The sequence below is a fragment of the Chiloscyllium plagiosum genome, chromosome 6, assembly GCF_004010195.1.
Source record: "Chiloscyllium plagiosum isolate BGI_BamShark_2017 chromosome 6, ASM401019v2, whole genome shotgun sequence".
NCBI classification, from domain to species: domain Eukaryota; kingdom Metazoa; phylum Chordata; class Chondrichthyes; order Orectolobiformes; family Hemiscylliidae; genus Chiloscyllium; species Chiloscyllium plagiosum.
In genome coordinates this window covers 102,676,491-102,694,576 of record NC_057715.1, presented here as the reverse complement: position 1 = coordinate 102,694,576, position 18,086 = coordinate 102,676,491, and the positions used below count along the sequence as shown (strand labels likewise).

The 18,086-nt window shown below is 43.3% G+C and overlaps 1 protein-coding gene across 3 annotated transcripts in view; it reads left to right on the top strand.

Annotated features, from left to right (window-relative positions):
* Positions 1 to 18,086, top strand: part of oca2 (oculocutaneous albinism II) — a 526,553-nt gene that overhangs the window by 340,071 nt on the left and 168,396 nt on the right. For all 3 annotated transcript variants that reach the window (XM_043692287.1, XM_043692289.1, XM_043692288.1), the window contains exons 15-16: positions 1,767 to 1,899; positions 11,138 to 11,285. In XM_043692287.1, coding sequence (XP_043548222.1) covers positions 1,767 to 1,899; positions 11,138 to 11,285 — 281 coding nt within the window. The remainder of the gene's footprint in view (positions 1 to 1,766; positions 1,900 to 11,137; positions 11,286 to 18,086) is intronic.

Below are 18,086 nucleotides of genomic sequence, written 5' to 3'. Positions count from 1 at the left end.
CACCAATTCTCATTGATTTCAGTTTCAGACCATAAGGCACAGGTGCAGAAATATGGCCGTTCAGCCCAGCGGGTCTGCTCCATCATCAACCATGGCTGAGGTTTCTCAACCTCATTCTTCCGCTTTCTCTCTGTAACCGTTGATCCTCTTGACAATCAAGAACCTATGATAAATATATCCAATGGCCTGGCCATCACAGCCTTCTGTGGCAATGAATTCCATAGATTAACCATTCTCTGGCTGAAGAAATTTCACCTCATCACCATTCTAAAGGGTCTTCCCTTTACTTTAAAGCTGTGCCCTCGGGTCCTCGTTTCTCCTGGTAATGGAAACATCTTCCCAACATCCACTCTGTCCAGGCTGTTCAGTATTGTGTAAATTTCAGTTAGATTCCCCCTCGTCCTTCTAACCTCCATCACAAGTAGACCCAGAGTTCTCAAATGTTCTTCAACTGTTAAGCCTTTCATTCCTGGGATAATTCTCGTGAACCTCCTCTGGACCTGCTCCAGGGCCAGTACATCCTTCCTGAGGTATGGGATTCAAAATTGATCACAATTCTCTACATGTGGTCTGACTAGAGCCTTATAAAGTCTCTGCAGTACATTCCAGCTTTTATGTTCTAGTTCTTTCAAAATAAATGTCAACATTGTATTTTTCTTCCTAACTACTGACTCAACCTATGAGTTTACTCTGAGAGAATCCTGGACTAGGACCCTGGGTCTCTTTGGACTTCAGATTTCTGAATGTTCTTCCCATTTAGAAAATAGTCTATATCTCTATTTTTCCTACCAAAGTGCATGACCTCACATTTTCCCATGTGCTATTCCATCTGCCACTTCTTTGGCAACTCTCCTAACCTGTCCAAATCCTTCTGCAGACTCCCTGCCTCCTCAATGCTACCTGTCCCTCCACCTACCTTAGTATCATCTACAAACTTAGCCAAAATTCCCTCAGTTCCTTCATCTAGATCATTAATGTATAAAATGAAAAGTGTGTTCCCAACACTGAGCCTTGAGAGGAACACCACTAGTCACTGGCTGCCATCCTCAGAAGGACCCTTTTATCCCCACTTTCTGCTTTCTGCCAGACAGCCAGGCTTCTATCCATACTAGCACCTTGCCTCTGACACTATGGGCCCTTATCATACTCAGTAGCCTCCTGTGCAGAACCTTGTCAAAGGGCTTCTGGAAGTGAGTAGATAATATCCATTGGCTCTCCTAGGTCTAAGCTGCTCATTACCTCCTCAAAGAATTCTAACTGATTTTTCAGACATGATCTCCCCTTGATGTAACCATGCTGACTTTGCCTTATTTTACCATACACTTGCAAGTATTCAGAAATCTCATCCTTCACAATGGACTCCAAAATCTTACCAACGATTGAGGTCAGGCTAATCGGCCTGTCATTTCCCATGTTTTGTCTTCCTCCCTTCTCAAACAGGGGAGTTACATTTGAGAGTTTCCAGTCCTCTGGGACCCTCCCTGACACCAGTGAATACTCAGACTCCTTGATGCCACCCTTGGTAAAATGATGCCTTGATGTTAAGGGCAGACACCTTCACTTCACCTCTTTTCATCGCTTTTGTTCATTTTTGCAGCAAACAGAGCACATTGTTCCATACTAAAGGTGCGATCTGAATACAAGAAGTTGTTTTGTTTGGAGCGAGATGCTACAATGAAGGTTCCAGGCATGTCTTGACCACCACCTCCCACCCCCCTCCCCCCACTGGCTGTGTTTTATTCCTCTTGTGCCTCTGTCTCACACAGGGCCTGGATTTTGCTGCATTCACTGGTCACATGTTTGTCGGAATTGTCTTGGTCCTCCTCGTGTCATTTCCCTTCCTGAGACTGCTTTACTGGAACAAAAAGCTGTACAACAAGGAACCAAGCGAGATTGTGGGTGAGTCACTTTAAGATCTTCTGTGCAATTTCTTTTCCTTCTCTTCCTTTTTTTCCTTTCTCTATAGACATGTATAAAATTATGAAAATAAAATAGAAATAGATAGGATGTTTCCACTGGCAGGTGAGACTAGGACAAGAGGGCATGGCCTCAAGCTTAGAGGGAGCAGGTTCAGAACTGAACTGAGAAGGGACTTCTTCACCCAGAGGGTTGTTAATCTGTGGAATTCCTTGCCCAGGGAAGTAGTTGATGCTACTTCAGTAATTGCTTTTAAACATTCTTTTCAAAAAAAAAAAGATTCTTTTTTGAAAATTAAAAAAATTAAGGGATATGGTGAAAAGGTGGGTAAGTGGAGCTGAGTCCATGAAAAGATCAGCCATGATCTTACTGAATGGCGGAGCAGGCTCAGAGGGCTGGACGGCCAACTCCTGCTCCTAGTTCTTATGTTCGCTTGCTCCGAGTTTCTAACTGCGAAAGATGGCTCCAGGTATAGTTAGGGTGCAAGACTGTAGAATCTAATCATCATCTAGCAGCTTGCCACATGCTAGCCTAAAGAATGGGTATAGTGCACCATTTATTTAAAGAGTTTGATATAGTTCAGTTGAAACTTTCTTCCTGCCTGGTGTCACCTCCAGCCTGTCGTTAATCCAGAAGTTATTGACTGCATTGGTTTGAGATAATGGCCCAGATGTTTGAAGGTGGAGGGAACTTTTGGATACAGTGTGTGGGGGCTTTGAAGTAAATCTGGGGAATATGGGGCTGTCGAGGATCAGTGTAGTGGACCAGACTCTTCACATTTCCCCTGGCCCAGGTTAAGAGGCTAAGAAGGTCTTCCTGAGCAAGTACTGGACATTGTTCTAACTGTGAACATTTGCCCAGATTGGTGGTACAAATGCTGCCAACTAATACAGGCTCGAACATTCTAGTCATCATGGAGCAATTAAACCAAAAAGTTATCAATAAGCAGTTGCTGTGTGTTATTACCGGGACGACCAATCCCCAGCAGGGAAGTCTGTAAAAGAATCTCCAGGAACAGGTAGTAATGGTGAGAGAGGATGCCGAGCAAGGGAGCTCGAGTAGTTGTGCTGGCATCATCAGTAGGTGGTGACAGCAAAGAAGGATACCTGGAGCCATCGATTTGACCATCTCTGGAAAAAAAAAGACCCTTTTACTCTATGGGGATATTATAAATAGTTTCTTGTTTGACCTTCATTTTCCTTCATGTCTGTAATGACCCGATGCCTGTGGAATCAAGAATACCTGCTTCATGATCTTTATGATTTGAAGACACTGGTGTTGGACTGGGGTGTGCTAAGTTAAAAATCACACAACACCAGGTTATAGTCCAACAGGTTTATTTGAAAGCACTAGCTTCCGGAGCGCTCCAAAGGTTAGTGCTTCCAAATAAACCTGTTGGACTATAATCTGGTGTTGAGTGATTTTTAACTTCATGATCTTTGTGTATGTTCAAATCTCTTGTTATAACTGTCAGTGGGATAAAATCTCTTCTCAACTTCATCTTAAGTGGGCATCCCCTTATCTTTAAAGCTCGAAATTCTTTCCCAAGAAGAAGCACCCTTTCCAAATCAGCTTGTCACAACCCCTTTTATGTTTCAGTCATACTGCTTCATACTCCTCTGAACTTTAGGGAGATCAAGCCCAGCCTCTCCATCCTTCCCTCATAAGTTAGGTTGTCTTCTAATTTCTCTAACGACTGTGCAGACTTTCAAGGTCTCCATGTGGCAGTGGCTTGAGAAACAGGAAGTGAATCTGTGTCTGGAAGTTGAATGGTGCCCATGGATCCTTGGAGCAGCTACATAGCCGTGCAGCTTAGCGGCAACATTGCTCGTAAGGCAATCTACCCATTCCAGGTGTTAGTCCAGTGAACCTTATCTGAAGTGCTTCCAACCATTTGCATGCGTCCTTCAATAAGGAGACCAATACCTAGTACTTCAGAAGTAGTCTCGCTGATATAACGGGTATAACTGAAGCTTAATCTCCTTCCTTTTGCAACAAATGGTAGACATTAAAGTAGGTAGATTTTCTATTTTCGTTTGTAATTCAAAAGTATTGTTAGAAAAAAAGATTAAAGAAACTTAGATCCTCACACACTATGGGGCTGAAATTGCAGCTAAAACTGCAGTTATATTATAGTTCTGAACCCTATTTATATCCGCATGCTGAAATGCAGGGCAACAGGTTTCGACTCCTGCAAATTGCATTTCGTTCTATTGAGGACTCCTGAACTCCAGACTAATGAGACCAGCTAAAGTCTGTTCTCACTTCTACCATCTATCACAGATTGTAATAACGTAAATCTGAGCTGTCAAGTGATTTAATTGGGGACACAGTGCCACATTCTAAATACAGGCACAAATGAGAAAATGTACCAGTGCCAGCTAATGCATTCAGATCATTTAAAAAGCTAAATGTTGCTTTCAGGGCTGTAGTTATACTTCAAAAATAGATTGCTGTGCTGCGTTGTATGTTTCCAAGAGAAGACCTAGTTATTAACTTAATGGTAACTCATGGGCTTCTTAAACATCTATGTTGCTATAGCAACAATCCTGTTACTCTGATTGAACTCACGATGAAAAAAACATCAGTTTCATCATGTCTAGGACTTTCTGGAACTTAATTTTGTCCTTTATGTCTGTGTGACCGGTAGCATGCTGCATCAGTACATTAATGAGAGAGTTTTCTCAAATTGTCTAGACAAAAGCTAAATTGCATCCAAGGTGAAAAATGATCTTTCACTCTGCATCTATAAATACCTTGATGAGTGTACAGTCTAATGAATACGACAGACCTATCATCTAAAGTACAAAGCTAGAATTTCTGCCCTTTGAGTGTGGATTGATAGAATATGTACTCTTGTGTTTAGTCAGTTATTTGCATGAATTATCGAGTTCAGGATTAATGAAGTCTTGCTACAATTGTGTAGGAGCCTGGTTAGACTGCACCTGAGAAGTGTTGGTCTCCTTATCTCAGGAAAGGTAGACCGTATTGCTCTGAAGGGAGAGTAACAAAGCTTCACTGGCCTTGTGCCCAGGATGCTGGGGCTGTCCTATGAAGAATTTGGACAACGGTGTGTGTATCTTCTGTAGACTACTCTAGCACGAGAAGTGGTTTTGTTGAATCCTTCAAAATGCTTAAAGGGATAGAATGGGTAGATGCAGGTAAGCTGTTTCCGCTGGTTGAAGAGTTGAGAATCAGGGGTCACACTTAAAAAACAACGGGGATACCACTAAGGCTCGAGACAAGGACAAGTCTCTTTATTTAGGGGGTGATAAATCTTTGGAATTCAGTACCTGGGAGGGCTATGGAAGCTCAGCTTTGAGCATATTTAAAGTAGAGGTTGATATATTTTTGATTATTAATGCCCTCAATTGTTCAGGGGATAGTGTGGATAAAAGGCATTGAAGTTTTCAATCAGTCATGATCATATTAAATGGCAGAGCAGGCTTAATGGCCTGAATAGCCTCTTCCTACATTCCTGTATCTCTGTGAGACCACTGCTGTTATATTGAAAAAAAAAACAGAGCAACCATTTTACATGGAGGTGAATCAACAGTGAATTGTTTTTGCAGACATTGGTGGAAGGATAATCTTACGTTAGAGCACCTCTCATCAAGTGGGGTGGCATAGTGGCTAGCACTGCTGCCTCACAGCACCAGGCACCTGGGTTTGATTTCAGCATCAGATAACTGTCTGTGTGGAGTGTACTCGTTCACTCCCTGTCTGCATGGGTTTCCACCGGGTGCTCCGGTTTCATCCCACAGTGCAAAGATGTGCAGGTCAGGTGGATTTATCATGCTAACTTACCCTTAGCATTCAGGGATGTGTAGGTTTAGTGGGTTAGCCATAGGAAATGCAGGGTTACAGGGATAGGGCACGGGGGGTAGGTCTGCGTGGAATGGCCTTCAGAGGGTTAGTGTGGACTTGATGGGATGAACAGGGTTTAGATCAGAGTGGTGCTGGAAAAGCACAGCAGGTCAGGCAGCATCCGACGAGCAGGAAAATCGATGTTTCGGGCAAAAGCCCCTGATCAGGAATTGATGGGCTGAATACCCTGCTTCCACACTGTGGGGATTCCATGTGGTGCGTTGAGCTACAATTGCATTTGACTATTAGCTTGGAATATTTCTGAAGCCTCTGGCTGGTGTTGGGTGGGGACTGAAAGCCATAACCTTCTGAATCAGAGGGAGCAGTGCTACTATTTGTGCTAAACCTCTTAAACTTTGTAATCAAATAGGGGTCAGATGGAATTGGAGGGCATTTTAACTGCTCTTCAAGCTGAGAGAAATGATTTCTCAGGCTTGAATCTTTTTGGTTTTGGTAATCTTGCCTTCAGTAGCATTGTGACAGCTGCTGTTACAAACTACCTCCGAAGGATTGAAAATGATCTTCTAAAAACTGATGGTATAAATCATATTTTAAATGCACCTCCACCTGGACTGTCCTGGACATTTGCATCAATGTGATTACTTTTCAATTGACTTTTCAATAAAGGTCAAACAAAAAGTCTGCCGTGAGAATATGAATTTATTTTCACTTCATTTGATCCAAAGTTATCTTCCTATCTGCACTGGAGCTGTTTGTGAAATGTCACGAATCCTTGAAGTGGTATTTAAGAAGTCATCATGATCGACTTTGCCTCCGTGATTTTCAATTTGCAATTCTACAATTATCTTAGTAAACAATTCCAAAGGAAACACAGCACTAGAGATAGAGGGGCATCTAGTTCTACAGTTATTTTTGAATAATCAAGTCTAATCTTTGAAAACAGAGTAATCCTATTCTTTGGATCCATTGATCACCATGCAACAAATTAATCTGATTGTGTGAATATCGCACAGTACCCTTGGATGGTTCTGAAAGCAGTACATATTAGTAATTTTCAATCTTTCATTGCTATGGTGACAAGTTTTTGAAATATACACTGCAAATATTGGAAAACCTGCAAACTACATTTTACATCACAAAATAAAACTATTCAATAATATAACTCCATCCGACTTGAAGTGTTTTCAAGGTCTTGGATGGCTGCAGTGGAGATTTATCCAAGCATCTACTAGGAATGAGAAATATGTCTTTATTTCAGTCTGGGCAGGCGGCTAGACTTGGTAATTAAAAATACATTATTTTATGTTTCATTAAAAGGTGCAGACAGTACAAGAGGAGGGAGGTTAGTATGCTGTTGCTGGTTAGATCTCTTTTGGAGTACTGTGTACAGACCTAGGAACCATGCTTTATGAAGGAGATTAATGCATTGGAGAGAGTGCAGGAAAGATTTACAAGAATGGTGCATGGGCTGAGACATTTCACTTAGGAGGATTAGTTAGAGAAGTTCAGCTGTTTCCCTTCGAGATTATAAGGCTGAGTGGAGATTTAAGAAGTGTTTTCAAAATTTAACGATATATCTTTTTATTTTTCTATATTTTTTGATTATGGATTGAAATGGGAAAAGAACTGTTTTAAAAATGATAAGTTGATGAAGGATTGCTGCACTTTGAAAGCAAGTAACCTGATTCGTAAGTAGTGTTTATACAGCTGCATGGTTGAGTGGAAGTGGTTTGCAGACGAACTGGAACTGCCGGGTGTGTATGAATGACTCTTTAGCTGGCAACAAGTAGCTGATTGGTCTGTGGATGATTGATCAACTATTGATGATGACGCCATTCTGCCTGTCAGTAACTATGTATTTGGTTCCAAGACAGCTGAATAGCTTGGTGGGGGGGGGGGGAATATTTTGGCAAAAACCATCCAATATCTGGAGGAGAAGGAACTGTTTTTAACCTGCACCAAGTCAGGCCTGAAGGTAGCCTGTTTATTTCCCTTTACCAGTTGCTTTATTATGTGACTTTTAAATTATATCAAAGACCTTTACAAACATGAACTAGTTACCCCGTGCCTCCTGCAAATCGAGTGAAAGCATCTGGAGAAGGAAGATCAAGAAACAGTGTCCTGGTCGACAAAAAGAATCATCTCAGCAAACACTATGGACAAGGACCATGGAACTGCTTACCCAGCCTTTTCTTCTACTCTGAACACCTACGTATTTTTCCGTCTGTTTGTCTACCTGTATATATGTGTCGATAAGAGGGTTCGAGTTTTACAGAGTAATTAAATGCTGATTGATGTTTAATTGTTTGTCTGAAGCTAGAACCTATTTATTTCTAGGAGGTAGTGAGGACTGCAGTTGCTGGAGAGTTTGAGTAGATAGAGTGAGGTAATTAAAAAAAAGCACAGGATGAAGGGTCCTTCTCAAAATATCGAGTCTCCTGCTCCTCAGATGTTGCCTGATCTGCTGTGATTGCGCCACACTCTATCGACTCTGTGTATTTCTAATAAATAATCATTATTGTTAAGTATGGAAATCTGGTCTGTGCTTTCTGTCAACATGTGCCTAAAACTATAATTAGTGAACTCCGCCTGCTGTTAAAATGTTTTAAAGGTGTTGATGACTCTGGAATGGCAGGGTTTAATTTCCAGTGCACTGCCCCAGTGAGAAACAACACATGAGGGATCTAGACAGAGCAACAGTTCAGAAGAGGATTGAGGACCAAAGGGCACAGCTTAAGAAAGGTCGAGAGTGTGGTGCTGGAAAAGCGCAGCAGGTCAGGCAGCATCCGAGGAGCAGGAGAATCGACGTTTCGGGCATAAGACCTTCCTCATTCCTGATGAAGGGCGTATACCCGAAATGTCGATTCTTCTGCTCCTCAGATGCTGCCTGACCTGCTGTGCTTTTCCAGCACCACACTCTCGACTCTGATCTCCAGCATCTGTAGTACTCACATTCTCACAGCTTAAGAAGGGCATGGATAGGGTGAATTGCCAAGGCCTTTCCAGGGATAGGGGAATCCAAACTAGTGGGCATAGGTTTAAGGTGAGAGGGGAAAGATTTAAAAGGGACCTGAGGGGCAACTTTTTCACACAGAGGGTGTGCATGCATGGAATGAGCTGCCAAAGGAAGTGGCGGAGGCTGGTAGAATTATAACATTTAAAAGGCATCCGGATAGACACATGAATAGGAAGGGTTTAGAACGTATGGGCCAAATCCTGGCAAATGGGAGTAGATTAATTTAGGATAATTGGTTGACATGGACGAGTTGGACCAGAAGATCTGATTCCATTTTGTACATCTCTATGACTTTAAGTGTTTTGCCAAAGAAGCAAAAGTGAGGTTTCAAAAATGTTTTCCTTACAACAAGTAGTAAGGAAATGTGGTGGAGACTGATTCAACTGAGGTATTTAAGAGGACACTGGTTATTTCACGGAAATATTGCGCAAGGTTTTGTGAAAAGCCAGGAGATTGGTGCAAAGTCAATATGCTCAAAGAGGAGCCAAATGGCCTGTAATTGGCACTGTAACAGCTCTGTGGTCTGTGGAGAAACTGAGATTGTTTTCCTGATATCATTGAAGGTGATTGAATTAATGCAATTAAAATTACACAAGAATAGAAAAAAAAAGACAGTATTTTCATTGGTAGAAAAGGTGGTAACCAGAGAAACAGGATTAAAGTAGTACAAAAGCAACCAGGGAGGATTTTTATTTTACAAGGAACTGGTGCAGGCCTGAGTACAATGGACAAGGCAGTAATCTCATGCTGTTGTATAATGGTCTGAAAGGTTCTGTCAGGGTTAGTACTGTACTCAGTGCAGTAAGTGCATCCCACTATGATGGGACCATGAGGATTTGGTCAGAGGAACTTCTAGGAAAACAGACCTTAAGCCAGTGTGCACTTATCAGGCTCTGTTTCCAAACTTTGGTATCTTCTGCCCAAAGGAAGAGAGTATTACTGAGGTGGGAGGGGTCTTTGATTATGTTGGCAGCTTTCCCAAGGCAGTGGGAAGTATGGACGGAGTCAATGGATGGAAGGCTGGTTTGCGTGATGGACTGGGCTGTGCTCACAGCTCTCTGTAATTTATCGCAGTCTTGGGCAGAGGAATTGCCAGTCCAAGCTGTGAGGCATCTGGATAGGATGCTTTCCGTGGTGCATCCATAAAAATTGCTAAGAGTTGTATTGTTTCCTTTCTATCCCAAAAAGACCCCTTACAAATGAAATTATCTTAAATTAGTCATACCAGATGATCATTCAGGTGTTGCTAAATGAGAAAATAATGGGCAGCATGGTGGCTCAGTGGTTAGCAATGCAGCCTCACAGCGCCAGGGACCCGGGTTCGATTCCAGCCTTGGACCACTGTCTGTGTGGAGTTTGCACATTCTCCCCGTGTCTGCATGGATTTCCTCTGGGAGCTCCGATTTCCTCCTACAGTCTAAAGATGTGCAGGTCAGGTGAATTAGCCATGCTAAAATTGCCAATTGTGTTAGGTTTATTAGTCAGGGGTAAATATAAGATAGGGGAATGGGTTTGGATGGATTACTCTTCGGAGGGTCGGTGTGGACTTGTTTGGCCGAAGGACCTGTTTCCACACAGTAGGGAATCTAATCTAACCTGGGAATTTGGTCACTTTAGCTGCTGGGTTTTACTGTAAACCACTCCATTTCAAAAACCAGGTGAAGAGCAAAGCTTGTAAAGATTGGGTGAAAAGACTAGACAAATCTAACAGCAATTATTCTCTGATGTCAAACTTGTCTTTTCTGGTGCAAATTCAGAAGAAGAGTTCAATAGGTTTGAAGTCCTGGAAAAACCCTTAGTTCTAGATCTATTTTTTTTGGCGGGGGGAGATGTGTCGTACTGCTATGAATGGTGATAGATTAGTTGGGGAATGGGGGCAGATGTTGGCTGTTTTGCAATGCAGAGGGAAGTCAACAATGTGGGTTCAATTCCTGCATTGGCTGAAGTTACTATGAAGGTCCTCCTTCTCAACCTCTCCCCTTGCCAGAGGCGTGGTCACCCTCAGGTTAAGCCACCACCAGTCATATCCCTCAAATCAGACCCAATGGTAGAACAATGGAGACTTTACCTTTATTTTTACAATTGGTGATCTTGTGGTGAAGTGGTATGAATCCTAGGCCAGGATATGTGTGTGTGGAAGCCGTGTTTATAATGTAGCCAACGTGATTGGCTGTCAGCCTGTAAATCCTTCCACCATGTCTGCAGAGGCCATGACAAGTCACTGCAGGACTTTCCTTGGAAGTGTGGGCCAAACAAATGAGGTCCATGCCAACCCTTGGAAAAGAGGGCGGGAGAAAAGACAGACAGATGTTGGTAACAAAAGATCATGCCAGTCTATTTAACCTTCTCATTTTGTTGTTCTTTCCACCTCCCCAGAGCTGAAGCATGAGATTCACGTTTGGAGACTAACAGCTCAGCGCATTAACCCTGCCAGTCGGGAGGAGACTGCAGTGAAGTGCCTGCTCATGCAGAAGGTGCTCAATCTGGAGAACGTGCTCCGGAAAAAGCTTAGGACCTTTCAAAGGTTAGTTTTTCTTTATTTGCTCGTTGCTGTTTTAGCTTTGTTGGCTAACCTGCAAAATTGCAAATAAATGATAATCTATGTTATGCTCACTTGGGGTGCCCAGTGGGACTCTTTTTAACTTCAGGAGGCCTGTCGACTTGAAGTGACTTTTTGGATGACTTACTGCTTTGCATATAAATACAATTGGTTTATGCTCCATTTACAATCTCTGCTCTGTAGCTCCCACAGCAATTTGTCCGATGTCTGTTAGTTGTGTCAAGTTTCACACTGATGCAATTCTCACCGTGTTATGTGTTATGGTAGCAAGGAAGAAGAGTTGGCACACACCAGCTGGCACTGTTTGTGAAGTGCATCGAGAGTCTGTTTATTAAACTCTGGCAATCTTTTGGATGTGACTAATTGTTTTGAAATAATCAAAATGTAAAAGTATTTCAATAATTTTTCAGTTTGGAGCAGTGTTGCTGCTAGAAGCTGCATCTCTCAGTTTTTAAAAATTCATTGATGAGATGTGGGCTTTGCTGGATAGGTGAGCAATTATTGCTAGTCCTTAACTGCCCATGGGAAGGTGGTATCTACTGAATTGCTGCAGTCCTTAAGGTGTAGATGTACCCACAGAACTGTTTGGAAGAGAATTCCTGGATTTTGACCCAGTCACACTGAAGGCACAGTGATATAGACTCAAGTCCAGATGATGTGTGGCTTCGAGGGTTAACCTGCTGGTAGTGAGGCTTCCATCCAACTGCTGCCCTCGCTCTTCAAGATGGTCAAGGTCATGGGTTTGGAAGATACCTTCAAAAGAAACTTTGGTGGCCCTGAATGCACACGATTACTAGAGTGTGTCATTCAAAAGGGTGACTGTTGCTTCACCTGTCTGAACAATAGCAGGTAAACACAATGACTGCAGATGCTGGAAACCAGATCTGGATTAGTGGTGCTGGAAGAGCATAGCAGTTCAGGCAGCATCCAAGGAGCAGCGAAATCGACGTTTCGGGCAATAGCCCTTCATCAGGAATAAAGGCAGTGAGCCTGAAGCGTGGAGAGATAAGCTAGAGGAGGGTGGGGGTAGGGAGAAAATAGCATAGAGTACAAGGCGTTCTTCCTCCAGGCGTCTGGTGGTGAGGTAGCGGCGGTGAAGGAGGTTAGGTGCCGGCGCATTGCTGCGAGCGTGGAGCGGAGGATCTTGAAGGAGAACTGTCGCTGGTGTTTTTGAATCTGTAGTCTGTACTGTTTGTCCTGTTCGGGTCCGAACTCTGCTGGTTTAAAGGTGGTCCGGAGTCCGTGTGGGATGAGTTGGTTATGGAGGCAGGCACTGAGGAAGCAAATGTGGCTGTGGTAGCGAGTTTGTTTCACGACATGGTTGAAGAGCTTCAGGGCAGAGGAAATGGCCTGAGAGTTGCAGTGAGAGAGGGACTCCCTGAGATTCTTGTAGAGAGAGGAGGAAAATTTCTTCAAGGCAGGAAAGCAATCTACCAGTGCAGGCAGTCTTTTGGTTTTTGAGACACATCCTGACACATACTCAATGCTCAACAATATAACAAATTTAAATCGGTGCCGTCGTCTTGTGAAAAAAATCAATCTGAGCTCTTGGCAAAGTACAGAGATGAAGATGGAGTGAGAGAAGAAATAATTGGTGGGGTTCAAGGGTTGGGAAGCAGTTTCTGAGCCAGAGAAAGAAAAAGGAGACCAGTGCAACAAGGAAGGCAAATGGTCTGAACTGGGATGAGCATTCCAGCCAGTGGAGAGGCCAATACATCTGCCTCAGAGGATGGAGAAGCAGGAAACAAAGCAATGGCCCAGACTGGAAAGGACAGAGTAAAAACCGAAAGAACTGCGGATGCTGGAAATCGGAAACAAAAACAGAGGCTGCTGGAAAAGCTCAGCAGGTCTGGCAGCATCTGTGGAGAGAAGTCAAAGTTACCAAATTGGGCTCTGTGACTCCTCTGAACAGAACGGAGGCTGGGACAGATGGCCGGGGTAGGTTGGGGGCTGGTGGAGGGAGGAGAGAGAGAGTGAGTGGGGGGGGGGGTTGGATGTGATGAGTAGAGGAACTGTAACATGAAGCATTAGTAAATGTTATGCTAATAGCTAGAGTCCATCATCATTTATGTCAGACCAGGTGGAACTGGGACCTGTGGGAAGAAGGTTTGATGGGAGGTGTACTTAACTATGTCTCTGTAGGGGGTGCACATAATTAATATATGTTCATTACTTTGCCCTAGTTTGGTTTCCAACCCTCATCTGTTAAAAGCACCGAGAACCCGTTGCGATATTTATACAGAGTAGGCCATTCACTCATCAGATTGCCTGTGCCATTCAACAAAGTCATTACTGGTCTCTATCCTAACTCCCATTGGCTCCGTATTCCTTTCTGCTCTTAGTATTTAAAGAAAGCTATTTATTTCTGATTTACGATTATTAATGCAGCTGGTAACTATGTAAGCATCCTTAATTTGGGATAAAGCTCAAGAGTCCAAAAAACTGGGTTAGCAAAAGGATGGTCGAAGATTGGCACATCACGAATCAGTCTGTAATGTTGTCAACGAGTAGGTAAGGGTGGCAGCAAGCTCAGTGCATAGGATTATAGGAAATTGACAAACCAAAAAACGTCACACATCATGAAGGCAAGGGACAATTCTCACCCACAAGCAGTAACCATGATCAGAAAGAAAATCCTGGACAATCCATCTCTGAACTTTTTAAAATCAAAATATACTTTACTCATAAAATGTGTAAAAGTATATTTCAAAAACGTTTTGACCTAAAAGTTACAGAAGATACAATAAATTTCAACTTTTCTCCTTATGCATATTCCATTCTTTGTGGTCTCGATATAGTGATGATGCCCCTCGTATTTACGGTGTAAATTTTATGTTAGGCATACAGTTCTCATGCAAAACATTTCAAATGAAAATGTTAAAGTACAGAAGAAATACACTTTTCTCCATGCCCCATGCTTTTCTCTCAGGTGCCTCCATGTCGTTTCAATGCCCTTGGCATTTACAGACCACATTCCATGTCAGGCATACAGTACTAGGGGTACAACAAACACCAGCTCCTCAATGTTCTGCGGCTAAAAGGTTTTATACAGTGACCTGAATGCCTTGGACAATGAAAACCCCTCCAGGAGATCAGAGGGACCACATGTGGGACATAGTTAAGAATCTTTTGCTCGTTATAATTATCATCACTGCAGCAGTAAGTTTGTCAGAATCACGAGTGGGAAGCCAGGGTGATTTTTTTTTTTGTTTTTCCTTTCCTCCCCATTAAACTGAGGCTTTGATGCCAAGCAGAACACTCTGAACAATCATCCTGGTTATCAACTAACTAGTCACAGTCTGGGATTTGAACCTGCAGCCTTCTGGTGGGTGTTGTTTAATGCTCCACCATCTGGTGCTTTTAGACACTAAGCCATCAGACTTTCAACTACACTTTAATTGTATCATCAAAGAGAATTTGAGATGCTTAAATCATTAACTCAAAAGGAGCCAACTGGGTTTAAAAGAAGCAACCTCTGTTACAGACACTGGGGACTGAATTCTACAACATTTTGACAGAGTGTCAATTTTAGGGAGTTTTATGCAGGGTTTCCCTCTGCAAGCCCTGGAGACATTTCTCTCTGAACTTTCCACTGTGCACCACATTAACTATGCATTCTGTCTCCATGGCAACATTCTGGCAAAATCTTGCAGCCAGCAGAGGTGAAGATAACAAACAGAGCTCTGGGATCTTGCAGGGATCATGTCACAAGGTTTATATTTAAACCCCAGCTGCAGACAACCTCAAACTCTGTAGGCCAGGAACTGTTCTGAGCTTACTGATGTTCACAATTCCACGTGGTATGGCTGACAGAGGCAAGTTAGCACCCTGCTTTGCCTGAAGCAACCTGGAGACCTTGGTAGATGGTATGATGGAGAGGTGGGCCATGTCTTTGCCCCAGGCCGATAAAGAAAGACCATCGCAGCATATGCTGTCAGACCACCCAGACCAGAGAGTTGTCCACAGTCTAGAGGAATGCACTGAAATGCAACAGAGAGCTCTGCACTCTACCAGGGTGAGTGCCACCATATTCTCTGCCATTTTGCACTCACCCTAATTCCAGTACTGCACCACCTAACATCAATGCTCATGGTCTACCACTGTTCAATGGTCAACATCAATGCTATCTCCACTGCAACAGTCACATCATTTAACCATACACTCTTCATGAACAATTCAGAGACTGAATATATCTAATTTCTATCCTTGTGGACTTTCCACTTACTTCTGTTTTCTGTGTTCTGTCAATAATACTTCCTGTGACTAGTAATTAACAAACTCACCCTTGGTTAACGAAAGAAAGGCTGGTTAACTTGGCTCATTACAAAACTGATATTCATTTGGGTCTGGGAAAATGGTGTCCTCAAGGAAGGGATTTAAAAAATAATTAATCTTATTGCAATCAACCCATGGGGGCAGGTGCATAGAGAAGGGAGCCAGTTCGTTGCTGCTCACCTGGAGACTTAATAATTTTGGGTGTCCTGTCTGGAACCCTAGTGAATTGTGGAGCCTCACCCAGGGTCTGGACATGAGCATAGCCAGTGCTCCCCCTTTTAGATCTTGTCCTGGAGCACACTTGAGCAAGGAGGAGAAAGTGAGGACTGCAGATGCTGGAGATCAGAGTCGAGAGTGTGGTGCTGGAAAATCACCCCCAGCCAGTCGGGCAGCATCTGAGGAACAGGAGAGTCGACATTTCAGGCATAAGCCCTTTATCAGGAGTGCACACTTGGAAGAGGTCAGGTGCCCTTTGGAATCTTTTGAGGGGGGCACATAGTGGCTCCAGGGTTAGTCCTGGAGCACACTTGAGCAAGGAGGAGAAAGTGAGGACTGCAGATGCTGGAGATCAGAGTCGAGAGTGTGGTGCTGGAAAATCACCCCCAGCCAGTCGGGCAGCATCCGAGGAACAGGAGAGTCGACATTTCAGGCATAAGCCCTTCATCAGGAGTGCACACTTGTGCAAGCTACGGTGTACCTTGGAAGAGGTCAGGTGCCCTTTGGAATCTTTTGAGGGGGGCACATAGTGGCTCCAAGATTAGCACTGCTGCCTCACAGCACCAGGGATCCAGGTTTGATTCTAGCCTTGGATGGCTGTCTATGCAGAGTCTGCACTTTCTCCCTCTGTCTGTGTGGGTTTCCTCCAGGTGGTCCAGTTGCCTCCCACTGTCCAAAGCTATGCAGGTTAGGTGAATTGGCCACGCTAAATTGCTCATACTGACCGGGAATGTTTAGACTTGGTGGATTATCCATAGTAAATATGGAGTTATGGTGATGGGAGTGGGTCGGATACTCTTCAGAGGATTGGTGTTGACTGGATGAGCAGACTGGCCTCTTTCTGCACTGTAGGGATTCTACAATTAACTTCAGGAAAACAAAACAAAAAAGAAATCAGGGCCACTGTTGGATCCTGCTAAAAGTCAAAATAAATTTGTGTAAAAAGTGCATAAACTCATTACTCTCCAATTCATTAGGAGCTGTCAATATATTTGTTGGAATCCCATATCAAAACAATCAGAAGCCTCCATCAAAGAAACCTGTAAAATGTCAAGAGGACATGCCAAAGTGACCTGTAAAAAACAGCAAGAAAAGCTGCCAATGAACCTGTCTAAAAGGATCAAGAGGGCCGATCAAAATTAACTGTAATAGTGTCAGGCAGCCCTTTCAAGATGTTCAAAATTCCGACACTTTAAACCTTTGAAACAAAATACCCAGTGGGTTTAAAAAACCAGTTGCTGACCATTCGGCTAGCTTTTTATGCTAAGAATTCTTCCTGAATTAAACTTTCATCACCTGCCATGGTTGGACTCAAACCCATGTCCCCAGAACATTACACTGGGTTCTCGATTACTTGTCCAGTAATGTTACAACTACACCAGAGCCTCCACTGATAGTATTTTCTGGGTCTGTAGATTGTGAAGGAGCAAAAATGGCCTTTGCAGTGATATGTACTTCTTGTCAGATATGGGAGTTTAAAGAGAGTTTAAGGGTTACTGTGGATTATATCTGCCATAAGTGCTGTTGGATGCGAACCTTCTCAGATCGAATGCATCGATTGGAGAGACAGATAGAAGCGATGAGGAGTTTGTAACAGCAACAGCATGTGATGGATGGCACTTATAAGAAGGGGGGAAAGTCTCAGATACAGTCACATAGATGGGTTAACTCCAGGAAGGGTGAGAGAGGTCAGCACCTAGGGCAGGAGTCTTTTGTGGATATACCCATTTCAAACAGGTATGCTGTTTTGGAAAATGTAGGGGGTGATGGATTCTCAGGGGAACGTAACACAAACAGCCAAGCTTCTGGTATTGAGACTGGCTCTAATGCAACAAGGGGTATGTGGGCTTCCAAGAGATCAATTGTGTTAGAGGATTCTATAGTCCAAGGAATAGACAGACGTTTTTGTGGCCAGCAGAGAAAAAGCAGAATGGTGTGTTGTTTCCCTGGTGCCAGGATCAAGGATGTCTCAGAGAGGGTGCAGAATGTTCTCACGGAGGAGAGGGGCCAGCAAGAGGTCATTGTCCACTTTGGAACCAACGACATTGGAAGGGGAAAGGTTGAAATTCTGAAGGGAGATTACAGAGAGTTCGGCAGAAATTTAAAAGGGAGGTCCTCAAGGGTAGTAATATCTGGATTACTCCCAGTGCTACAAGCTAGTGAGGGCAGGAATAGGAGGATAGAGCAGATGAATGCATGGCTGAGGAGCTCGTATATGGGAGAAGGATTCACATTTTTGGATCATTGGAATCACTTTTGGGGTAGAAGTGACCT